This window comes from Terrapene carolina, unplaced genomic scaffold (genome assembly GCF_002925995.2).
Source record: "Terrapene carolina triunguis isolate 2854851 unplaced genomic scaffold, T_m_triunguis-2.0 Scaffold113, whole genome shotgun sequence".
NCBI classification, from domain to species: domain Eukaryota; kingdom Metazoa; phylum Chordata; order Testudines; family Emydidae; genus Terrapene; species Terrapene triunguis.
The window spans coordinates 6,713,973-6,740,950 of NW_020664464.1; the positions used below are offsets into that span (position 1 = coordinate 6,713,973).

General features: G+C 40.7%; 1 protein-coding gene across 1 annotated transcript in view; it reads left to right on the forward strand.

The window, feature by feature from the left end:
* The first annotated feature begins 11,946 nt into the window (after window positions 1-11,946).
* The window catches only part of RASEF (RAS and EF-hand domain containing), a 48,937-nt gene continuing 33,905 nt past the window's right edge, over window positions 11,947-26,978 (forward strand). Inside the window, exon 1 of the mRNA XM_024193140.1 lies at window positions 11,947-12,278. Coding sequence (XP_024048908.1) covers window positions 11,947-12,278 — 332 coding nt within the window. The remainder of the gene's footprint in view (window positions 12,279-26,978) is intronic.

Below are 26,978 nucleotides of genomic sequence, written 5' to 3' on the forward strand. Positions count from 1 at the left end.
GAATAGGATCATAGTTCCATTCCAACTACTCCTGTGTACAGAGTCTAAATTTGCTTTCTGTGTATATTCTCCAGTACTCACTTAAAATTCATTGTTTAAACAAACCTCATTATCAGTAAGTTCTTTGCTAGTATATTTGTGGTAACAGGATGTGTGCAAAGTCTAAGCAAATATATGTAAATATTTGAACAAATATGTGTTAAAAATAGTTGTTTTTTAAGTGTTCTCCAGTTCTAGAACATTATGCTCAACAGAGATATCTGCCAGGTTAATGTAAAAACTTTAGAAGGAATATTTACTTCATTCATGAAATGGGGGTCACAAGAACACCAGCTTTATTTCATAGTTAGTATTGGAGGGGAGTATAGGAAAAGCCTAGTAGTAAGAAATCCACTGCATTTTGATGTAAAACCTGTCTGTTAAAAAGAAATGGCACCCCCAACAGAGTTCACATTTTTATTTTTTCTATCCAATCCTTTATCATTGACATACATTCTTTATTCTACCATTTATAAAATGTTTATAGTGTAAAAATATAAAAGGCTTTTATGGGCCTTGATGGGAAAGGAGGATCTCTTAAAATGGTTAGAAATACTGAAGAAAGATTTTCCAGCTCACTTGTTAAAGAACTATGTGAACATCTCACTCCTTAATTTAAGAGCCATGTGTATGAGGTTCTATATTACATTCCAGAAGAATTAGTGTAGTTTTACAGCTTTGTAAATCTTATCTGGTTTGTCTCACTTTGCTGTTCTGAGTCATGTAACCTTTAATCTTCTTTGGTGTAAAAGAACAGATGAACCTCCTTTAACACTTCCTCATTGAGGAGATTCTTGAGAGATACCATAATTGCATTCCTGTTCTTTTTCTTTTCTGCCCATATTGTTGTACCAACATTGTTTCCTTGTAAACACCGGCAAATAATTATTTGGTGTTTTGAAGGGAACTTTTTCTGTCATGAATTGAGAGTGCCAAAGAGTTGTTTAGGCCTAGAGTACTCAAGTTGCTCGTATTCTCCATTTTGCAGCATTTAGATGTAAGCAGGCATATGGCCACAGTAGAAATTATTAAGGTGCATTTTAATATAGAACAAAAGTACTGTGCTTTTTTCAGTATAGAATATGTTCAGTGTAAAAAAAAAAAAAAGAATTTTACCTAGATCCTTATTGTGCTCTTATGTTAAGGTACAATGAGTTTCAAACTCTGTATACAGAAGCAGTTTCAAATGCAGCTCTTAATCATTCTGATTACATAGGTATGTTACGTAGAAATTACATAGGTATGTTAGTTCAGTATAGTAACTCCTCGCTTAACGTTGTAGTTATGTTCCTGAAAAATGAGACTTTAAGCGAAACAATGTTAAGTGAATCCAATTTCCCCAAAAGAATTAATGTAAATCGGGGGGAGTGGGGGTAAGGTTCCAGGGAAATTTTTTTCACCAGACAAAAGACTATAAAATAAATAAATAAATAAATGAATATGTGTGTGTGTGTGTGTATATATATATATATACACACACAGAGTATAAGTTTTAAACAAACAATTTCATACTGTACACAGCAATGATGATTGTGAAGCTTGGTTGAGATGGTGAAGTCAGAGGGTAGGATATTTCCCATTTTACTGCTAAATGATGAACAAGCACTTGGCTGAGCCCTCAAGGGTTAACACGTTGTTAATGTAGCCTCACACTCTACAAGGCAGCACAGATGGAGGGAGTGGAGACAGCATGGCAGAGACACACACTGTGTGTGTGTGTGTGTGTGTGTGTGTGTGTGTGTGTGTGTGTGTGTGTGTGTGTGTGTGTGAGAGAGAGAGAGAGAGAGAGAGAGATGTGCATTGCCCCTTTAAGTACACTGACCGCACTCTAAATACATTGCCCTTTTAAGCAAGTTGAGACAGCAGCTGCTGCTAGCATGCTCTCTTCATCCTGAGCCCTGTCGTGTCCCCCCACTGCTCTATGGAGATGGGGTAAGGGGGTGGCAGGAGCAGTGGGGAGGGGAACACCCTGATATTAGCCCCCCTCTCCCACCCACCCCCCCGCCTCCCCCGCACGGCAAGCATGAGGCTCCTGGGAGCAGCTCCAAGGCAGAGGGCAGGAGCAGCACATGGCAGTGGGGGGAGGGACAGCTGAGCTGCTGGCAGTTGATAGCCTGCTGGACGGCTGCTGCACAGGGAACTTAGGGGAGCGGGGAGCTGATGGGGGGCTGCCGGTCCACCCTGGTTCCAAGCCCCCACCAGCTAGCTCCAACGGGCTGCTCTTTCTGCAAGCAGTGGACAAAGCAGGTGGCTGCCAAACAACGTTATAAGGGAGCATTGCGCAACTTTAAATGAGCATGTTCTCTAATTGATAAGCAACGTAACAACGAAACAACGTTAACCGGGACGACTTTAAGTGAGGAGTTACTGTACAACACAATACAGCTGGTTTTTGTTCCAGTGTGGTTTTGAAGTCATAAGGAAGAAGTGTTTGCTGTGAACGGAGAAGGAAGTGCACTAAAGGACAAACTTAAGTTATTTTCCCATGTACTTTATGCAGTCATTCTGTTGTAGTTCTTTTGCTGAGTTTGGAGGAGATTCATGCTTCAGATTGGAGAGGAGAATTTTGGTTTAATTTAGGTTTCATTTTTGCCTGTGGAGGAGGAAATAGTAGGTGATAAGTCAATGGGCAATGTCCTCCTATTTTCAGTTTTCTCTCCACACATCAGAACTCTCTCTTGAGAGGCAATCCAATGACAGCCACAGTATGGAGAGGTCTTGGCAGAATGAATTCTAGATCTGTGTTTTCCAGGAGCCAGTGAGGCCAGATGACAGTAGAAAGACAAAGGATCTCTCTGCAAAAGCCTCTGTTTCCTGCAGATCTTTCTGAATACTGCAAGTTTGAGGGTGAAAGCTACAGCTATACCCAAATAAAAAAAAAAACATAGTAAGAGGGCCAAAAAAGTGCCACCAGGGCTAAACAACAAGGTAAGAGAAGTAGTTAGAGGCATAAAACCATCCTTTAAAAAGTGGAAGTTAAATCGTATTGAGGAAAATAGAAAGGACCATAAACACTGGCAAGTGAAGTGTAAAAATATATTTAGAAAGGCCAGAAAAGAATTTGAAGAACTGCTAGCCAAAGACTCAAAAAGTAACAGCAAAATTTTTTTAAGTACATCAGAAGCAGGAAGCCTACTAAACAACCAGTGGGGCCACTGATCAAGATGCTAAAGGAGCACTCAAGGAAGATAAGGCCATTGTGGAGAAACTAAATGAATTCTTTGCATCAGTCTTTACGGCTGAGGATATTAGGGGGATTCCCAAACCTGAGCCATTCTTTTTAGGTGACAAATCTGAGGAACTGTCCCAGATTGAGGTGTCATTACAGGAGGTTTTGGAACAAAATGATAAATTAAACAGCAATAAGTCACCAGGACCAGATGATATTCACCCAAGAGTTCCGAAGGAATTCAAATGTGAAATTGCGGAACTACTAACTGTGGTATGTAACCTATCATTTAAATCAGCTACTGTACTAGATGATGACTGGGGGATAGCTAAGGTGATGCCAATTTTTAAAAAAGCTCCAGAGGTGATCCCGGTAATTACAAGCCAGTAAGCCTGACTTCAGTACCGGGCAAATTGGTTTTAACTAAAGAACAGAATGATCAGAAATATAGATGAACACGATTTGTTGGGGAAGAGTCAGTGGTTTTTGTAAAGGGAAATCATGCTTTACCAATCTACTAGAATTCCTTGAGGAGGTCAAAAAGCATGTGGACAAGGGTGATCCAGTGGATATAGCATACTTCGATTTTCAGAAAGGCTTTGACAAGGTCCCTCACCGAAGGCTCTTAAGCGAAGTGAGCTGTTTTGGGATAAGAAGGAAGGTCCTCTCATGGATCCGTAACTGGTTAAAAGATAGGAAACAGAGGGTAGGAATAAATATTCAGTTTTCAGAATGGAGAGAGGTAAATAGTGGTGTTGCCCAGGGGTCTGAACTCGGACCACTGCTGTTCAACGTATTCATAAATGATCTGGAAAAAGAGGTCGAGTGAGGTGGCAAAATTTGCAGATGATACAAAACTACTCAAGATAGTTAAGTCCAAAGCAGACTGCAAAAAGTTACAACGGGATCTCACTAGACTGGGTGACTGGTTAACAAATTGGCAGATTAAATTAAATGTTGATAAATACAAAGTAATGTACATTGGAAAACATAATCTCAATTATACATATATATAATGATGGGGAGTCTAAATTAGCTGTTACAACTCAAGAAAGAGATCTTGGAGTCATTGTGGATAGTTCTCTGAAAATATCTAGTCAATATGCAGCAGCAGTCAAAAAAGCTAACAATGTTGGGAATCATTAGGAAAGGGAATGATAATAAGACAGAAAATATCATATTGCCTCTATATAAGTCTATGGTACACCCAGATCTTGAATACTGCATGCAGATCTGGTCACCTCATCTCAAAAAGATATATTGGCACTGGAAAAGGTACAGAAAAGTGCAACAAAAATGATTAAGGGCATGGAACAGCTTCCATATAAGGAGATATTAATAAGACTGGGACTTTTCAGCTTGGAAAAGAGACGACTAAGGTGGGATATGATAGAGGTCTATAAAATCATGACTGGTGTGGAGAAAGTAAATAAGGAAGTGTTATTTACTCCTCATAATACAAGAACTAGGGGTCACAAAATGAAATTAATAGGCAGCAGGTTTAAAACAAACAAAAGGAAGTATTTCTTCACACAATGCACAATCAACCTGTGAAACTCTTCGCCAGAGGATGTTGTGAAGGCCAAGACTATAACAGGGTTCAAAAAGAGCTAGATAAGTTCATGGAGGATAGGTCCATCAATAGCTATTAGCCAGGATAGGCAGGGATGCAAAACCATTCTCTGAAGTATCCCTAGCTTCTGTTTGCTAGAAGCTGGGAAGGGTGGCAGGGGATGGATCACTTGATGATTACCTCTTCTGTTCATTCCTTCTGAAGCATCTGGCATTGGCCACTGTCGGAAGACAGGATACTGAGCTAGATGGACCATTTGTCTGACCCAGTATAGCCGTTCTTATGTTCTTCAATGGGGTAAGGGCACACACTTGTTACTGATGGAAGAATTAAAAGGAAATGCCCCATGTGGAAGCTCAGAATTTCCAAACCCCTTCACAGGGTATTTCTTTTAACTGAGAATCTTTGTCATTCTGGGACAAATTCTTCTCTCACACCATTGTAAATGCAGAAAAGTGAGTATAATTTGTATCCTTTATATCTAAAAAGCATTTAATAAAATAACTCTCAGTACTTTCCTGTTCTTTTTTATTAATTCTCTCTAAATTTTGGAGGGTTATTTAACTGGTCAGTTATCTGGGGTAAAATTTTCAAAAGCACTGAGTGTCTAAGGATCATAAACGCTATTGAAAAGAAGTCAGATTTAGGCTCCTCGGTTACTTAGGCACTTTTGAAAATTTTACTCTTTTCTTTGGTTAAAGGAGCACTGTGATATATATGGTACCCAGTATGTTAATACACAAAACATTTGCTTTTTTCATATTCATAGATTATAAAGACGGATGGGACTGCTGTGATCATCTAGTCAGACCTCATGTATAACACAGGCCATAGGACATCCTGGAATTAATTCCTGTGGGAACTAGAGCATGTCTTTTAGAAAACATTCAATCTTGATTTTTTTTGCCAATAATAACTCCTTACATTATTAAAAATGAAAATAATTACACCTAATTTACTTTGATCATTATAGGTCCCACTCTGCCCTCAGTTACCTAGGGAGATGCACTTGTGTAACTGAAGGCAGAATTGGGGCCTTGATGTTTACTTTTTGCATTTTATATAGCTTGGAAGATAAACCCAGACTGGTCAATTTCTTTTTCTGATTCTCATATACTGCAAATTGTGTTTGTTTAGGTTTCTAATAGTGCATGGGAGAGGGAGAATTATTCTGTTTAAAACGTTGTTTAAAATATAAAAATGTTACTGAATAAATATATTAAAATAAAATTCTGAAAATTTTATTGAGAGCCTTTTAATATCAGGGCTTGCAACCCTGTCCTCTCACCCACTTTTTACATTAACAAAAAGTCATGTAAATGTTGGGAATAAACTACTTGACAGCATCCCCTTAATATATCCTTCTCCAGTCACCTCCTGACAGTGGAATATTTTTGGTAGAGTGGCATGAGGAAGACTACACGGGCCTCCCTAATTAGGACCACGAACTTCTATTGGTTATTCCAGAGGCTCACAAACTACCTGATTGATCAGATAGTCAAGGGGCTTTAAAAGGGATCAGCACAGTGTCAGGGACTCATTCTGCTTTTGCTGCCAAGTACTCTTTTACCATCTGTGTTTAATTCTGTTCTTAATGGTCTGCTTTCTCTCTTTCAGGTTGAAGTTGCTTCATCTCTATGGCTGCCGCATCACTCCTGATCTGGAGTCCATTAAAGAAATCAATAAAACCGTGCAAGTGTATCACGACCTCTGTTTCCCACCTGCTAACATTTAGTTGAATGAGGAACTCTGCCTATTGCTACGGACCGTGGCTTGTAAATATGACAGTGCATCAGCAAAGAGATGCTATATCAGTTAGTCTTGTACATATTTTTAATTGTAATCTCAGCACAGGATTGGGAACCATGAATTCCTGAACTGTAATCCTGACACTGACTCCGTTTCTAGTTTTGCCCAAGTCACTTGCCTTCCTCGCAGGGGTGTCGTGAAGATAATGGATGTGATACATTTTTAAGATGAGAAATACAATTCACATGCTAAATATTACTAAATGTATTATCCTTGCTATTTGATTGGAAAGAATAAAAATGTGGGTCAAAATCAGCAATGATGTCAATGGTGGTCAGCAGGTGTAAGCTCCGGTGTAAGAAAATGTTTGCAGTTGGCAAAGGAGTGTAACTTGCAGTGGCTGTGCACACTGAATGATATACACCACTTGGTATTCTGTGGGGAACAACTTTCAAATCTTCTGTAAGCAGCTGCAAATCCCATTGAAGTCACTAGAAAAAAGAAGGGAAAAGGGAAGAAGGCCACCAAAATGGGGACAACAGCATAGGCTGAAGACCTCCCTCCAAAACTACTGTATACCACAAATCACACACCTCCATCTTAACTTTGCATTCCTAAGGATGCCAAGCTTTCATCATCTCCTTTACCAAACACATCTCTCCCAGCACACCAAACTTCCGTACTAATAGTAGTGAGAGGGGGTAGTGTGGTAAAGAGATATGTATGTCGAAGAGAATTGTGAGGAGGGGCAGAGTTAAGGTTGTGGTATTTTTTCTGTGTGCCTGTGCATGGGGGAGTACAGGGTATGTACTGCTGCTCAACTTTTAACTTCTTTGTTTTTCTGGAGTTGTGATGGCTATGTTATGTGTGCACAAACATTTAGTTGTTTCACAACAATATTTTTTGTGCACGTATTACTGTTTCCAATCTGCTTGGTGCTTTGCAAACAAATGGCACAGCTCTGGCCCAAAGAGCTTAAACTGTCAGAAGACAAAACAAACAGGGAACAACAAACAGGTAATATGGCCATTTAGTGACTGGTCACATGCTGATAATACAAAGTTTTAATGGCAGAATATATATTTACACACACAAAACTACATTAAAAGAACATTATTAAGATTGCAAAGCTAAGTACTCAAAAGTTAGGAAATGCCAGAATTAAGGTTGCCTGTGCAATTAATAATTATCACAGTTCCTGGCTGCTCTGAGCCATGCTGGGTCCAGCACCTGAAAGGAGATCAGGGAGATTATCTCTCCTGTGCTGTAAATGACCCTGCTGCTGTGGCCAGGCAGTGGGGAGGAGAAAGCTGCCTGATTCGAAGGTAGAGAGCACAAAAGTTGGATCAGTGGTGGGGGAAAGGAACAAGGGGCCTGGAACAGAGCTGGCAGTGAGGTGGAGAGGGAAACGGACTGGATGCTGGGGTAGTGGGGGAGGCTAAGACTTCAATCTGGGAGACTGGAACTGGCTAGGCAAAGAGACTGGGTCTGGGAGCTGGGGGAAGACTGGGACTGGCAACCTTAATGCATGCCACTGAGAAGAGAATTTAGCCCCAGGAACTCTGTTTAAATAAGTCTCTTCTCCTCTTTCCCATTCCTGTTAGGCAATGTAATATGACACCAGATAATATCACAACTGTCGCCAAAATTAGTGGGATCCTCGTTTCTCCTTATAATGTAAATGATTAACTTATTTGATATGTAGTGGCAAAACGCACAATTTAACATTTCAGAATGATACTGTTTTATACTGTGTCCAATATAGCACCAGTAAAACTGATTTTATGTCATATACACTTCAGGTTCTATTCAAACAGAATATTTTAGGTTGTGATATTATGTTAGGTACTCTGTATTCACACACAGGCTCACACAGCATGATTTCATACCCTGCTACTGTCTTATTCAACCATAAATTTTCTGGTGCTGAAACTGGTTTTGAAGTGTGGTTGGAGTTATCTTTTGTAGTCGGGTGAAAGTAAGCCAGTATGAGCTGGTACAGAGTACCGGTAAAAAGTGGCCGCCGGTACTGGCCTGTACGCAGCCGATGTTAAAGCGCTGCCACAGCAACGGACCCTGCTTTAATGTCACTGCCCCTTTTGCCCCCCCCCCCCCCAGGCCGCTGACAGAGGCAAAAGGAGCAGCTGCCTCGGGGCCGGTGATTTAAAGGGCCCCGGGCTCCTGATGATGATGCTACCGCAGCAGCGACCAGAGCCCTGGGTGGTGCAGGCCAGTGAGGCCTACAGCCCCACCCCTTCTGCCTGAGGCCCCGCCCCTTCTGGGGGTCAGAGCCAGCCCCCATACTGCTAAGTGTTGAATGTTACTTTCACCTGTTTGTAGTGAGACAGAAAGGGATTGAAAATTATATCTCTGCTATTTCTAAGATGGTTGTAACCTTGGTATCTACCTATTGAATTGATATGACTGCTTCTTTCTGTCTCCTGGGTAAAAACTACAATTAGAGGGCCATAGAAGTGATATTTTGTTTTTGAATATTAAATTAGGCTAGAGCTGGACTTAAGCAGCACATCCTTCTAACAATAGGTGCATAATTTCAGAACAAAGCTTTGTTTTGCCATTTCCTGCTGGGAATCCTGCCCTCAACACCCACTGTTAGGGCTCATAAAATGAATCATCTTTTGTTTTGTTGTATCTGTGTCAGTTTGTCTGAATGGCATGTTTGAACCCTCTCATTAGAAACATGGGTGCCAAGCAGGATAGGTTGAAATTGGCTGATTGTATAATACTGTAGGTACCATCTGTTTTGGAGGATATACCTCTTCCATGACAGTGCTAAATGACAGCATACTTCATCTTGTTGCTTGAGCTTAATCGGCCAAATTAAAACTTCTGTAGCAGTGGAGGAAAGAAAGGCACAGAAGACCATATTCTGCCCTCAAGTAATAACCACTGACTACAGAGTGGGTTGCATTCATATAAGTAAAGGCAGAATTTGGAGAAAATGTAACAGTTACATATGGCTCTTACAAATACTGCTTTTATAGGGCCTGCTCCAAAGCCTCCTGAAGCCAGTAGAAAGACTTCCATTGACTTCACAGGGCTTTGGATCAGACACACTGCGGAGCGAGGTGGGAATGTCTTGTATTGCTCTTTATTACTTGTATCATCTTAGATGTTCAGGGTGCTTTACAAAACAAAGAAAGTTGGAAGCCCTAGACTAAAAGGTTTAAAACCTAAGGAAGATGAGAACAGGAAAAGGCAACATATGGAAGGGTTGAGAAGAACAAGGTGTAAAATCAGGACTAATAAAGGACCAAAGTAATGTCCAGCTATACTCTATGTGATGGCATATCCATGGTAGACCATGCCTCCAGAGACATGCAACCAAGAAAGAGTGAATCTGACCATGCCTGAGATACAAGATTACCAAGAAGTATAATCTAGTGAACAGCATGTGGCAACAAAGGCAAACAAGATAGGGTATACATGTTGATTATGATTTTGAGATATCACTGCCTGGTGAGGCACAACCCACAAATAAAAGTACTTCAGCTCAATAGGTTGTGAACATCAAAAGCCAATGCCTAGAAACTCCTGTTATCAAAGGGCTGGCACGCATAAGCAAGATAAATTTGTTTCATTTTGATGAGGGAACAACTGAAGTCTGCCTTAAAGCTCTCCTCTGTTAGTATGAGTGCTCTTTCTTTATATGGTCTGTTTATTCATCAGGTCAATACTTAGTGGGCCACCTTTCATATAAGAGCATGGAGGAAGCAGGATTTCTTTTTTTCTAGTTAGGAAGATTTTGCTGGAGTACAAAGGGTTACATTTTAGGCCATATCTATACTACGTGGACTACAGCAGCATAGCTATGCTGGCTTGACCCTGTGTAGACACAGAGAGAGAAAAAACACATAACTTGTTCCTTCAACCCACTTTTGAGGTCATGTCAGCTGCTTCTGGAGAGACTGAAGTTGGTATTGTGAATCCTTTATAGAGCATAATACTACAGCATAATCAGTCAACCTAAATAGTGTTTTGGATCACTCTAGAGTGGCTTCCTAAATGAGATTTATGGTAGAGCACAAATTCTGACAGACCCCATAGTTACAGATAATTCCAAGAACATAGCACTTCCTGTGCTACAGAGTGAACGTTTTAGTTAAGAACTGTAGCAACACCACCTCCCTAAGGGATGGCAGCTAGGTTGACAGAAGCATTCATCTGTTGACCTAACTGCATCTACACCAGGGGTTAGGATTTTTCACACCACTGAGCACTATGTCGATCCAAGTTTTAAGTGTAGACTGGGCCTTAGCCTCAGTGAAGTTAATGGAGTTTACACTTCAGTGAGATTGGCCAGTTCTGGTCTACATTAAACAAGATGATTGGGGAAAAAAATTTGGTTCCTGGATCTGTTAGTCTCTTCAGAAGCCAGGCTGTGGAACAACAATATTTTATATTACAACAGGGTCCCCATAAACTTTCACTTATGTCATTTTCTGTTGATTTGACATTTTAATAGGATCCTCTTACATTCGTATCATTTGCCATTGTATCTGGATCACAATACACTGGACTAGGACATTCTTAATTAACATATTCTAAAGGCAACTATTTATTAATACAGGAAGCACTTTTAATAAGAAACAGACTCCCATTGACTTCAATGGGCTTTGGACCAGTCCTTAATGCCCTTTTTCCTTCTTCAAATACAGAATCTTAAAAACGGATGGGGAAATTTCAGTTACCTGGAAAGTTTCTGCTGGAGCAGAGAAGAGGAATGTGGTAGGGGGACTAATCAGAGAATGAATAACCAACTTCTAAATGGTGTCATCTTACTAACAGCCTAAAGAGAATCCCAGATTCAATTGAACCACTGGACATAAAATAGGCAATTCCTGTGGCCTGAACACTTAGCAAGGAAACATTTCTAACAGACCGTTTAATGTTTTCTCCAAAGCAAATATAATGCAAACATATGCAAAAAGGGTCCACTCTTAAAAGCTTCCTAGATAGCTTCCATAACTAACTGAGTATCTTTACCCCACTCTTTGCATTACTTCCTGCGGGGATTTCCTCCAGCAAATAGAAGGGAGCGCCGCAGTTACGCAGGTAACCGCATCATTTGCCTAAGGTGAACCTGGCAAGTTTGTCAGGGGGAGCGCTGCTGACAGCGATGCCCACGGGCAGCCAAACGCTACGCCTTGCATAACAGCACGTTCCTGGGCTCCGCCCGCCGACTTCCAGGGCTCCTGCCTCGCTGGAGAGGTGCGCGGGCTCCTCCGCCCAGTGAGCGCCTGGGGCGGCCAGGCGCGTCTCAGGCCGGGGGCGGCTCTGGTGGCAGGGAAAGTTGTGCGGCCGGTCGGTTCGCTGAGCTCAGCGCCGGACAGGAGCGGAGCCCGCAGCCCGGCCCGGAGTGGGCGGCAGGAGGGCGCTTTCCGGGCCGCTGGCGATGGAGCTCGAGGAGGGGGACGAGCTGGCCCGGCTCCGCTCCCTCTTCGTGGCCTGCGACGTGCGGGGCTCCGGGCGCATCGAGCGGGCGGAGTTCGGCTCGCTGTGCGCCGAGCTGCGGGTGCGGCCGGCCGAGGCCGAGGCGATCTTCCGGCGGCTGGACACGGACCGCGACGGGGCCATCACCTTCCAGGAGTTCGCCCGGGGCTTCCGCGGGGCCGGCCAGCGGCCGCTGGAGCAGGACGAGGAGGAGGCGTGGGGCGCGGCGGGGCCGAACCAGCCCTGGCGGGATTTCGAGCTGCGGCTCGGGAGCGAGGCCAGATACATCCCCAGGTAAGAGCCGCGCTGGCGGCGGGGCTGCTTCCCCCGGCGGCCGCAGGCACCTGCGGAGAGAGCGGCCCGGGTGTGTGGCAGCAGTTAACCCACCCCTGTCTCAGCGCCTGCCCGCCCCACCCGGCACCAGCACGGGGAGGGGAGACACTGCCTGCTTTAGGGGGACCCTCCGTGCGCACAAGGCAGCCTTAACGCTGGTTGCATCGCGGTAGGGTCAGCTGTGCCAGGCGCTGCACAAAGTGATGGCCCTTGGCTCAAGGACCGCACGACAAGAGACAGGGAGTGGGGGTGTCACAAGGGAACAGTAGGGCTCAGGATGAAAAGCCGCAGTCACAGTACAGCTGGTAACTTCTGGCCTGGAAAGCACAGCAGTGCCTGTTGGAGAGTGTGGTCCCAGCTGCAAAATCAGGGTAATAATAGTTTGTGTGAAATAGGGGAAAGTCGCTTTTCATTTCATTCCCTCTCAATCTGCTTCTTTCCCCCACCCCCTTTTATGCTAGTTTTATATGAGAATTCGTTCTTTGGGTTTTCCATGCTGGTGAAACCATCCCAAAGTCCATCCTGGTTAGCCAGAGTAGGCACCTGTGCATGTTGTGAGCTCAAGAGACATCACCTAATTGATGGGTCCCTGAGAATTAATGGAAGCATAGCTTAAAGAGGATGTAGGTTTAATGCTTGCGCGAAAGGGTGAGGAGTTCTGCATTGTTTTGGTGGGGCAGGACATGATCTTGTACACACTCTTCTGTAGGTAAGGTAAAATTTGCCTGTGGTGTAGAGGACTGCAAGGACTTATGACCACTTAGGCTATCCAGAGGGCACGGCACCTGCTTGGACTCAGAGGGAGATGAGCCTCCCATGGGCCACACAGAGGGAGGGATCCCAGTTGGTTACGAAGAGGCTGTGCATAGTGTGTTCTGGACAGAGGCCAGTTACATAGGTGCTTTGTCTCCAAACCTATGTGTGGGAGAGGCTTGGCATACCAGCACTCCCTTTTCCAATCTACGGGCTTGATCCAAAGCTCATTGAAGTCAATAGCAGCTTTAGATCAGGCCCTGTATTCTGGAGGTGCAGATGCTTATGGACTGCATTTCATCTCTCCACTCCTGCATAGTTCGAGTTGTGAATATCCTCTCCCTCAGCTGCTGAGTACCCACACATTATTTGAACAAGAGACAAATGATTCAGTACCAAACAAAGCAACAGATGTAAAAGAAAATCACATTAATGGGACAGTACCCACTTGAAATCTTGACATTTATGAGTTAAAAGTAGGTTCAGGTGCTACTTTGCCCCTGGGTCTCCCTGCCAGTTTTTGTGGTCCTTACTATCACATTTTTGAGTTTTTAAAATGCTTTCCCTCTCCTCCGCTACTGTGAAAGACCCAAACAGGGAAAGGACTGACTGTGCAAGTGAAACAGACTATATGCAAAGTATTGTGAAATGCACAACTTAAACAAATGAGGGGGAAAATTCCCCTCTAATCTCTTTCAGGTATAGTAATCTGATGTTACCTGTCATTAGAGTAGAAGATAAAAAAATATCTCTTCTGTCTGAAAGTTTAAATTGACTGAGTCCCCTTGAATAAGCCCGGAGGCTGTAATTAACTCATTCTGGACCATACTTCCTGTGCTGCGGTCTCAACTCAGACTTCACTACATCGCAAGAATTCTCCCACTTCTCTCTTTATGCTCTGAGCCTTCTGCGATGGCCCCGATTCTGCTCCCACTGAAGTCAATGAGAATATGTTCAGTCCCATAATGGGGAAAGTTGGCTGGCCGCAGCCTGCTTCGCAATGAAAACTGTTAAAAAATACTTCCATAATTGTAAAGTTGTTTCCGTTTTGAAGGGTTCAAAATGGATCCATTGTCTATTTTTTATGATTTTTTTTATTATTTTTAGCAGAAATTTTAATTAAAATTGATACATTCTATAAAATCAGAAAATTTTGACGTTGACAGTTTTGGGTTGTGTTTTTTTGTTTGTTTGTTTGTTTTTTTAAGATTTGTTAAAAGAACATTTTTTGGTTAAATACTTTTTATGCAAAACATTTTGACCAGCCATCCTCAGAGTAAAGCTTCATGTTAGACAGGAAAGGTAACAACCTGGCTTGCTTGTTAAGGTCACAGTCCTGCAAACGCATATGCACAGGCTTAACTTTACTCACAAGCAATCTAATTTAAATCAGACAAATTTTATGTAAAAAGCTAAGCACTGTATAAGCATTCCTAGACCAGGGCTGTAGTTGGAAACGTTGAGAAAGAAACAAGGAAGAGATTTTGCAGAAGAACAAATAGGCAAAACCTCTGGTGCAAGTGAACCTATTCAAAATAGTTGAAAATGTCAGCATGTTTCCAGACCATCAAGTTTTTCATTGTTAAAAGTTTAGTCCAGATCATACCTTAATCTATTTTCTTGAAACAATTGTAAATGGCTCAGGACTTAATATTAAAGAAATGAAAAAAAAATCAAGTCAGACATGATGAATCTCAACTCACTGGGCTATAATTTTAAATCAAGATGGCCAACTATTTAACTTGATTTAAAGGTCTGTATATTAATAAAATAGAATAATCTATAGTGTTTTGATAAACATCTAAATGTTATCCCTTAATTAAAGTTTAACTGCTACTATTTAAGGCTCTGATTCTGCAAAAACCTATGCAAGTGCTTTGAAATATTTGAAATATGTGACTCGTCCAATGTAATTCAGTGGGATTACTTGTGTATAAAATTAAATACGTATGTAAGTCTTTGTAGGAATGAGGCCAAAAAGTGTTTTTTTAAATCTATACTATCCCCCCCAAAAGCATTCAAGAGATGTAGTCCTAATATTTTGGATAATTAAGAGTAAAAGCTGTTTTTTACCTGCCAAAACCTTTGTTCAAAGTCTTTGTCTTGTAGCCACACTTTCAGAAGTGTTCATTTAGGCGTCAGTGTTGCATGCCAGTGTGCTTTGATGGACCCTTGTGTTCATGCAGAGACCCTGACTTCAATAGGGCTCTGTGCGTTCACAAGGGTCCATCCATGTGGCTCATCTTGTAGGCTTGGAGCCTAATTTTGTGTGTCAGTTTTGGGCATCCTGTTTAAGAAAACTTATGCATATTGTGGACAAAGAGGACAACGACATCACTGCTAGCTCAGCGGAATTTTTCATAAGCAATGGACAACATTGCAGCAGAAGATGAATGGGCCGACTGCCAGAAAGCAAATCAGTAATTTAATAATTTTCATTTGGACACTGGTGCACAAGCTAGTGAGTTGTCAGAAACAGTGGTGTTAGCACTAAAAGAAAAGCCGGGGGGCGGGGGGGGTTTGAAGGTAAATGCTAAAACAGTAATGAGTTTATCCCACTAAAGGAGAATATTAACTAGATATATGGGTAAATAACAAACTGGAAAGATAAAATTTGTAGTAGTGCCAGGGAAAAGAACATCTGCCATTGGGTTAAAAGTGTCAAACTCTTAGTCTCATCAAGAGGTGCACTCTTTGGTGGGGCAGAGAACCAAAACAAATGATGAGAGTTTGAGGACATCTTCCAGGGGATAGGGAGGCTCTCAAATGAGTACAGAGTATAGCTGAAAGAGCCTAATTGCCCCACTATTCACACACCTAGGAAAGTTCCCTTTGGCCTAAAGCAGAGAGACACAGGCTTATTGCTCTGGTAATCAGCATGAGAAGAACCAAAAGAGTGGGTGCACTTGTTAATCACTGACGGGGGAAAAAAAGATGGACTCCTTCACTTATTTATAGACCTAAAAAATGATAGAAATATGTAAAAAGAGAATATTTTCCACTACCTGTCAGGGGAGAAATTTTGAGGGATATGGCTGATGCCAGATATTTTTCTATGCTGGATGTGTCGTAGAGTGGTACCTATCTCTAGAAAACATTGTACACATCTGTGCACATTCAAAACACCTTTGGGAGACACTGTTTCCACAGACTGCCATTTGGATTGTGTTTTGTTCCCGAGGTGTTACACTGGATAATATAACAAATGTTTCAGGATATTAGAGGATACTAAGATTTACAAAGGTAAAGTTCTGATCTGGAGAAAAACAGTAGAAGAGTATGACTAGAGGCTCTGGGCAGCTCAAGAACGAGCAAGTGCAGCTGGGCTAAAGTTAAATAAACAAAAATTCTTTGTAACAGAAATAACATACCTAGAAGAGCAGCTAACGCAGCAACGTGTCCTGGTTGAGGTCATCACCAACATGCCCGTCTCAACAGACGAGAGGGGTACAAAGATTCCTTGAAATGGTGGACTACGTAGGGAAACTTGTGCCAAATCTAGCTGCTCAAACCAGCAACCTGAGAGCACTATTGTGCAAAGATGTCCAGTGTACATAGGCTGCCAGTCTTAATAAAGGGTTTGAAAAACTGAAGAAGATAGTTAAAGAGGCCCTAGTCTGGAGGTACTATCACAGTAAGTGTAAAACTGAGATGTCCATAGATCCCTCTAAGGAGGGTATTGGCAACAGTATGGTCAAAACTGGAGACGAGTGGTTTATGCGCCACGGGCGCTAACAAAAAACTGAGTATCAGTATCCTCCGATAAAGGAGGCGGCTATGGCCAGTCCATCCGTGTAAAAAGATTCATATTTTTATTTATGGGAGACCAATGTTAGCTGAAATGACCATAAACCAATTATTACCATTGCCATAAATTGCTTGGTAAATATTCCCCAAAAATATAAAGGTTATTTTTTCAGTTGCAAATCGAATAGAAACCTGGGAGTGATTTGGTAGTTGCAGACATGCTTTCTAGAATATTTGTCTAGGGGAGCAAATTCCAGAGCTAGATTTTGTGCATGTCAGTTTGGTAAAATAACCTTTCTGGTCTCAGACAAAATGTGGACTGTGATTGCCAGAGCAACAGATCAGGATGAGAAGCTGCAGAAAGTGAATAAGGCTATTTCTATTGGGTAGTCAGAACAGCATGTTCCCAGCTTCTATGACCAATTAAGAGGGAAGCTCTCAGTCCTAGATGGCATTTTCTTTGAAGATATCAGGATGAAGATCCCTAAATTGTAATAGAAAAATATGTTAAAAAGGATAAAAGATGCTCATGTGGGGATCGAAAACTCTAAGAGGAGAGCTAGAAACATTTTATATTGGCCTCGAAAGAACAGCGACATTAAGGAAGCTGCCATGGCTTGTTTCATGTGCCAGAAGTACAAGCTAAGTCAAGCAAAAGAGCCCATTTTGGTGACATAGGAAAGATTTTCTGCTTGGAGCAGAGTAGGCATAGATTTGTTTACGATGATGGAGGGGGGAACTATGCATTTATTATAGACTGTTATTCTCACATCCCTGAGATAGCTTTACTAGAAGATACTACAACTAAACAGGTGATTGTGCATATCAAATCTGTTTTTGCTAGCCATGGTATACCTGATGTGGGTATACCCACATGTGGTTACATCTGACACTGGGCTGCAGTTCAGTGGATATGAGTTTAAGAAGTTTGCAGTGAAGTTTGGGTTTAGGAATGTAACCTCTAGTCCCCATTACCCCAATCAAATGGGTTGGTTGAAAATGATGTTAAAATAAGGAAGTGTCTGTTGAAAAATGCTGCAGTCATTGGTAGTGGTCTGTAATTTAACAATACCTAAGTACAGATCTTTACCTTTACATTATAGAATGCACCAATGAAACATAGTTTATTACCTGTAGGCATTTTATTTAATAGAAAACCGAGAACTAGAATGCCTGTAATGAAAAAGCTGATCTCAGAGGAACTGGAGATTTGCAGAAATATAAAGAGACAGATAAAGCTATACAAAAAACTCAATATGTTCTGGGAGCTATCACTACTTCATGAATACGGCACAGTGAATGTCTCTGATGGAAATGAATGGTTGCAAACAGCAATGTTTTAGGAGGGTGTCACTCCAAATGGACATATACTGAGGAGGAAACAGACATTTTCCCCAGCTTTGAGAAAAGAAAGGGATGAGGGGCACTGTGTTTGCTGTCTTGCCTGAGAAGGTCTCAGTTTGGTAACAGCCACAACCGATCCAGACAACTGAGCCCCAGGATATAATACTGCCAGAAAAAATAGACTCACTGCCTCCTGACAACAGTAGTACTTATGTTCAAAGGAAACCTGCAAGTCCAAGTGACAGTTGAAGTCTCCTCAGAGATTGATAGAACACTGTTAGTAAATTTAATTAGGTTGGTTATAAGTGTTTGGAATTGTGTGTTATGTAAACATTTAAATTATGGTATTCTTAAGTTTTGGCTGGCAGAGGAAGGAAGATTGATATTGGTAACTGTACCTTTAAGTGGTTTAACTTCCCAGACAGGTAGTCTGAGGGGAGGGAACTGCAGAAGCCCACAGTATGTAATGCAGAGGCAGCTGGGAACTGGCATCACTCAATAAAAAGGATCTCTTTGATGCACTTTGGGCCTACCATGATTACTGATGTAGGAGTCGTTCAGTAGGAGATCAAAAAATATGACTTGTGCGCCATGGTGCTTTGTGAAAGCATTCATCTTCTTTCACTAACAAACCTATCCCAGTGTCTTGGTTACTGTGTTTGCAGCAGCAATTTGAATGCTGTCCCATTGTTTGTCTAAGAGGGTAGTAGGAGGGAATGGGAATAGCTTTATTTGGTATAAGTGATGTGGTCTGATTATGAGAGTTGGAATTCTCAGACATCAAATTACCAACTGAAAGACATTCAAAATGAAATGGTGGTGATTTAAGTGCATGTGTACTCGTATCAAATGAATAATTCTGTATTATTTCTTCATGCAAACCAGTCCGCTTCCTTTTTAGGTTTCTAAATAACTTTGAACCTCTATAATGTATAATCCTTGGCTTCATTTGTTAGGCATGTATCAATTCAAGTTCAGGGCATCCTTTGTTTTATTTTATTTTTCCTTTCTGTTTGCAGTCTTCAAGCACTGGAAGCCGAGCTATGCTGTTAAATTTCTCCATGCTGGTCCCAGATCTGGCACATGTTTTAGCATGTTTATCTTTGCTCCTCTGGGTAGTCCCATTGAAATCAATAGGATTACTTATATGAGCAAAGTTATGCAGATACTTAAGTGTTTGAAGGATATGGGCCTTGGACAAAAAAATGTAAAGCTTGAGATGACTTTATATTATTATATTGTTTTACATTTAACTGTTTATAAATCCACATTTCCTAAACTTTTCCTAAAGGAAAAGTTAAACAGGATGGCTGAAATGCTTCTGAATTCAAAACTGGAAAAAAATCTTAAAATGGCAAACTTCTCACCATACTAATTACAGAACTGTTTTTAAGGTATGCAGTTTACTAGTATCCGAAATTTTACATAATAGTCTGTTGTTCTCAAAATGGCATTTTGTGTCCCAGCACATGCATTTTTCTTTATTTCTCTGATATAGTATTTCCCTGAGATATATTTGTACTGAGAACCACAAGTAAAATAATTTAAAACAAGCAAACAAACAAACCCTGGCCAGCTCAGATGTGTAATTAGTTAAAATATGAACCATCAATAGAGACGCTAACTTGACTATGCCCAGATTCTGACCTCAGTTATACAGGTAAGCTGGAATAATTCAGCATTTGGTCCTTCAAGGTGTTGAGTACGTGGTAGTGGGCCCCAATCCAGAAAAGCATTTGAGCATGTGCTTATTAAGTGCCTTGCTGGATTGCTCATAAAAATGGAGGAGTAAGCCTTAGAAGATCAGAGTAACAGGACAGAAATGGGACCAGTTTCCCTGTAAGATAGAAAGGACAACCTTTCTCTACTTCCTCGTATTGCCATTGGGAGTTGCACTTGCATCAAAGGGGACAATTGGCCTTTATTCTACAAACAAGAAAATTTCACCATATGATACAAATAGAATAAAACTATTAAAAAAATCTGAATCTTGGATTAGAAATTTCTCTTGTGCTTCAATAATAATGAATGCCTGGGTCTTAGGCAGTGCTTTTCATCCATAGATCGCAGAGTACTTTACAAAGGAGATCAGTATCATTATCTCCATTTTACAGATGAGGACACTTAGGCACAGAAAGGGACATGACTGGCCCAAGAACACCCAGCAAAATAATGGCAGAGCCGGGGATTGAGCCCAGTTCTCCTGTCCCAGTCCAGCGTCCTATCCACTAGGCCATGCTGCTTAGCTATTAACATTTAAATTATACTAAGGTTTGTAATGCATCGGTATGGCTAAGGCCCTTCATTTTCAGTTTTTATTTTGTTTAAAATGTTCCAGGAATTTATCAGTGTTCATTACAAAAATTAATAAAATGGTAAAAATCGTGCAAAAATTAACTCAGTAGTTTTCTGGGTAAATATCAGGGTTAATATTGTGGGAACAGGAGGACAGAAAAAAGCAACAAATAGAGAAAAGTAAGAGTATTGAAACTAAAAGCAGTTTAATGCTGTGGCTTTTTTTATGAACTGTACATTAACAGTATGTACACATGTTTGTGTATCTTCCACTATTTGCCTCACTTTAACAGACAGGTAGACTAATTTATTATTAACATAAACATAGAATCATAGAATATCAGGGTTGGAAGGGACCTCAGGAGATCATCTAATCCAACCCCCTGCTCAAAGCAGGACCAATCCCCAGACAGATTTTCGGCCCAGATCCCTAAATGGCCCCCTCAGAGGATTGAACTCACAACCCTAGGTTTAGAAGGCCAATGCTCAAAACACTGAGCTATCCCTCCCTCCTCAGGAACAGTCAACATGAATTCACCAAGGGCAAGTCATGCCTGACCAACCTGGTTGCCTTCTATGATGAGATAACTGGCTCTGTGGATATGGGTAAAGTGGTGGACATGAGATATCTTGACGGTATCAAAAACTTTGCTAAAGTCTCCCACAGTATTCTTGCCAGCAAGTTAAAAAGTATGGATTGGATTAATGGACTATAAGGTGGATAGAAAGATGGCTAGATTGTTGGGCTCAATGGGTAGTGATCAATGGCTCGATGTCTAGTTGGCATCAAGCGTAGTGTCCCAGGGGTCGGTCCTGAGGCTGGTTTTGTTCAACATCTTTATTAATGATCTGGATGATGGGATTAATTGCATCCTCAGCAAGTTCGCAGAGGACACTAAACTGGGGGGGGGGGAGGTAGACAAATTGGAGGATTGAGCCAAAAGAAATCCGATGAAGTTCAACAAGGACCAGTGCAGAGTCCTGTACTTAGGATGGAAGAATCCCATGAACCGCTACATGTCTACCTAATGTAATTTTATTGGATTTTCTTAACATAATCAGTATTTTCATGTACATGAGTGGTCCAAAATTCGGGTGAAAACCAGTAAAAAACTGAATAATAGCTTTTGTAAAACCCAGGAATTTTTCAGTAAAAAGTAGTAAGAACTGAAAATGAAGGGCCTTAACTATGGCATATTCACTTTCTTTAATCAAAACTAGTGTTTTTAACAGAGTTCCAGTCATGCTGTCTTTATGTAGGGTTAATGCAAAAGATACCAAAATCAATCAATTTTGCAGAAAGCCATAATGCAGGAGCAAAAGTATTATATAGGTTTTTAAAATAATTTTCGAGAGTTGAATACTGACTTTAGTAGAGACAATACACAATTCCTGTGGTATCAGAAATTCCAGCTAGTTAACATTATCTGTGTACTTACTTCTGACTTTCTAATAGTGCCTTATGGGTTTTGTCTTGATTAGAATAAAAGGTGTGTTGTTAGAAGGTTAGCTAGCATACTCATACTAGCACATTCTAACACTCTAGCATAGACAAGCCCATGTAGACTATTAACACATGCCAGCTGGCCAAGATGAAGCCTACTTAGAAAATCTGTCTAATGATACACCTTTAAATCTTTGTCATGAGAAACCGTATCACACCAGCTAAAGGAGAAATCCTTGCTGAACAGCTGTGGTCTCCACCAGTTTAAAATGATAAGTTATGTTGTTAACTGCTGCCTTATCAAACTGTTGATAAGGTGTAAGGAAAGTTTCTGGTATCTCCAATATTATATAGGAGTTCAGCAGGGCTGATCACATGTAAAATTACATGTGTAAGTAATTTCAAGATTGGGGTTTAAGACCTGCTTCAAACAGCTTAAGGTTAATTACCATGTGGTATTAATATTTTCCAGATTGTATCATATTTTGCGGTGTTCTCAGGATGATTATGGCTCAGATTCAGTGCCCGCAAATCAAAGAGATTTCAATAAGCAAGGCTCAGGAATTATTTCAGTAAACGTAACACTAAAAGGCATAAAATAAGCCTTAATTCATTTCAGTATTAATGATCCATCTCCCAATCAAATCGGCATTCAGTATAGTAGTAGATGTTAGATATACAGTATCTGTGGGCAGGTACTCTGTTTCTATGTACTGTATAGTGCATATTTTGAAACTAGCTTAATTTTTTAGACAACTGTTATGGGATGTGTCTTGCCTGTCTGCAGTTTGATTTATTGATTGTCCAATTAATTTAATTTAGCTTGCTGTCAGGATGCCTTCAAAGCATGTGTTATAGTTGCCTCTATTATCTTTTGAAGTTAGATGGGAGAAGTAAATTTATCTTTTTTTCCTCCAAAGAAAGATTTTCTTTCCACAAATTTCCGGGGGTGAGTTTAGTCAGTTTCCTACGTGAGGCATTCACTGTGAGCCGAAGTGTTGTTTGCCAGTTAGCCTTTATACTCAGTGAGCAATTGTGCTAGTAGCACAAAAAGTAGAAAGTGTTTCCAGACTAGTAACCTAGTATAATGCAACACATCTGATTTTAACTGAATCTTTTTTTGTTGTTGCTTTCTTTTCATTCAAGACATAACCATTCTTCCTTTATATTAAATCAAATGCAATGAGTAATTAAGCACAAAAAGACAGTGATTTCGTTTTATATGCAGTGAGCTATCTATTGAAGCATATTTGCATGAGCCTTAGAAGTTCTCCTTTATTGAGAACTGAGGCACACATCAGATTATACAACTAAAAGCTATTTGACTTTATCTGAGTATTCAGTTACCCTCACACTTATTGAAATTTCAATTGCCAACATTAAAAGACAACAGCAGGGTATTTTTAAGTCTGTATAAAAAGGACAGCAGCTTTTTCCTCCCTGAAATTAGAATAAGGAATGATCCAACGCCCACTGACACCTCAAGAGAAAACTCGTGCTTGCAAATCATGTAACCATCAAATGTGCCAGCAGTTATTGATGTCTGCAAATGGTGGACTATGGATAGTGACTTCTTTTGGATTTTGTCTCCTTTTATGCCCCAGACAGGGATTTCATGCCCCAGCAAGAAGTTGGTGGGGTGAGGGGAGGAGAGGAATAGGGGTAGGGAAGAGAGAGCTTTTCAGGGCCAGCTCCTGAATCCCACTACCTGGAAAAATTTGATTTCTTTCCCCACCCATCTTACAGGACTCTGAGCTTCAGTCTGAAATATACCCAAGTAAATATAAACTAAAAATGATGTGAGGAAGTGTATGCAGGGCCGGCACAACCCATTAGGGGACCTAGGCGGTTGCCTAGGGCGCTGCAATTTGGGGGGCGGCGACCGTGGCGGTATTTCCACGGCGGGACTTTCCGCCGCCCTAGGCGGCGGAAAACCTGGCGGTGCTCCTCAGTGTATGCTACATAAGTAGAAAGGTCATTAAATGTAAGGTTATAAATATTCTCTCTCTGAAAATCCCACCATTTTCCCATGCTTTTCACTACAAAGCTCCACTTCTGTTATTTATTCCTTTCTTTGTGCCTTACTTCATTTTACTTCCTATGTGTGATTGTAGGCTCCCATCTCTTCAGGACAAGAATTTAATTTTATTTCATTTCTATAAAGTTGGAGCTATGTGAATGTTAATTTTGTTCATAATAGCTCTTCTGTGGAACTATGCAAGTAACTGATTTTCCATAAAATATCAGTAGATCTTTAAAATTTAATAAACTCAGCATAACATTGGCATGGACAAAGCTACCAAATCTGCAAAATAATGTACAAAATAATCATGACTGAAAAATGTGTATCAGTGTCTACTGCATAAAAAGCTGCATTTCAGGATGATAACACTCAAGAAAGGAGCGATGGCTAAAAGAGGGCAAAACCTTCCACAGTGCACTCATTCAAAGCACTTGAGACAGATAAACAGGTACTGTCTAGACCTTCCAATTTGTTCCCAAAGCTTCAATCACTAGCGCTATTATGAGACAACTGTGTTCCTGAAAAACATTCTGGTCCTGATTCTGACTGCACTAATACCAATGTAAATCAGGAATAACTCCACTGAAATAAATTGTTACACAGATGTAAAACTGAAAGATAAAGTTAGGAGGCATGAGATCAGAATCAGGCCTGTAGCATATTAATATGAAAACGAGTACTCCAAGCATCCTAACTGGCTTCAGAATTCCAAAGTCCATAAGGATTAAAAGTTTCTAGGCCCTTTTTATACAGGTTTTGCAAATGCACTTGACAATTGTGCATAAACACAATTTAAACTTGTTTGTGGCTGAACTGGGTTCCAAGATGCCTTGATTTGTCAGTGTGCATGGAGGCATGCCGCAGAGTCATGTTTAAAAAAAAAAAAAAAAAAGAGCTCTACCTTAGGTCATCTCTACCTGGCCTCGCTCTAATGCGCTTTAGCTCCATTCATGGTGGCTAGCCAAACTACGGTAGAGCCTGCTTTCCCTACAACTGCATAAAATGGAGATGGGTTTGAGCTGATACGGATCTGAAATTTGGAGTGTTTGGATCTGGAGTTTTCAGGCCAATCTCTGTCTTAAACACTGTTGTAAATACCTGTCCAGTCATGATCTTAAGATGAAGCAAGGTATATTCAGGGCAGGTATACATCAATACCCAGAATGCTTTTCTATTCTACATTTATTGCAAAGCTCTACTTTGGGAACATACCTTTTGGGAATAGCTGGCAGATTGCACAACAGGGATTCAGTCCCTAGTGACAATGAATACCAATAATTTCTTTCACATTATTTTTAAAACATCTATCCCATGCAATAATATTTATGTACATCTCCGGGTGTACACATTTTTAAGAGTTAAAAGCTTGGCACTTGGAAGTGAAGGAGGCCAAAAAAACCATTGAACAGTCTTAAAGAATTCAAACTGGGTTAATTTTTAAATTGAAAGTTCTGAATTTTCTAACATTGAAATACAAACTTTTTAGTCTCCCTCTGTATCCCATCAAAACAATCTGAGATTCAAATATTAGATATTCACAATGCACTGCTCAGGAATAAGCTGCAGACCACAACTTATTTTCATAGTTTATTCAGCAAACAATTTTGAATAACTAGTACATTTTTGAAAAGTAATCTCTCCATAAAGAGTTGGAAAAAATGGACAGCATGAATCAGTTAAATTATTCAGTACAATGACTCTGTCCTGCTGTAATTATGCCAGTAAAGTGTCCCAAACTATGTGAAAGCAGAACAGTGGTTGAAAAAATATGCAAATAAGCAATTCAGAAAAATTATTTTTATAACCATCAAACACTCACTGCACAAGGCCACATCCTTCTAAAATTCTGTGAATTTATAAAGTATTACAGTGAGCTTGCAAGTTAATGTTACAAAATTCAGATACTTGAGGTGATTAAGTCAATGGCACTACTGATAATTTGTGAAAATGTATTCCATCTTGCTCAAGATGCCAGTGGTCAAATGGAATTATAGCAAATTTGTTACAAAGTTTTAATTTCTTCTGTGTTTTTCTGTTGCTGCTGTGGGCTGTTGAGTCATGTTTTTAATTAAGATTTTATGCAAAGCTGTCACTGACGTGCTCAGGTAAGTGCCATCAACATCCCCTAGCTGTCAGTTTCAGTTTTAAAAAATAAAACTCCCAGTGGCTATTGCAGCTTCTGTTGGGTGTTGCACTACTGTGGTTGTGTGGGTTTTGCTTTACCTCTTAGACCTAACTGGCTCTGCATAAAAATATGCCACTAGGGTGTTCTGAATCTAGCTCTGACTGCTGTAATTGGGCCAGTGAGGAACAATGAACATAAAGAGGTTTTTGGATCACATAGCTAGCCTAAAGTACTATAACAGCTACTTATGTTTCTGACATCAACATCTTAATACAAAGCTTACCCACATCTGTGCGCAGTCAGACACGGTACTGAAGCATTGCTTTCAACCTTCGTTCTTTGTGTTTGTTCATTTGTTTAATCTTTGATGTCAGAAAATAGAACACTGAGAGAGGAGTGGCAGTGACACTCTTGGAACAGGAACAAAAATGTAAAATTGTAAAAATACAGAACAAAGCTTCACCACTGGCGCAAGGAGTTTGTTGTAGGGAGAGACCAGTGTACTTGATTAATTTTCAGTTTGTCAGCATGAGGCATTGTAGCTGCATATGTTGTACTGTAAGCAAGAACCTATTGGTCAGTGCACTAAAGATGCTTTAGTAGTAATATTTTACGAGTACAGTGCTTTCTGCCCCAAAGGATCTTTCCAACCACAAAGCACACTTTAGATTTACACATATAGCTCCACTAGGATGGTGGGAATCAGTCAAGCAGTACTGTACAACACTGGAGTGAGGAGGGCCTGAGCATTGTTTTGCCAAGGACTTTTTTTTTTTTTTCTTGCGAAGAACACAACACAACCCCCCTACTCTTGTGAAAGGGTTGATGATACGGTCTCTTCTGTCCAAACAGAGCTGACAGAACCTGTATGTGCAATACAGATGTGTGAGCATACAGATGTATGTGCAATACCTCAAAAAAAACTCCACA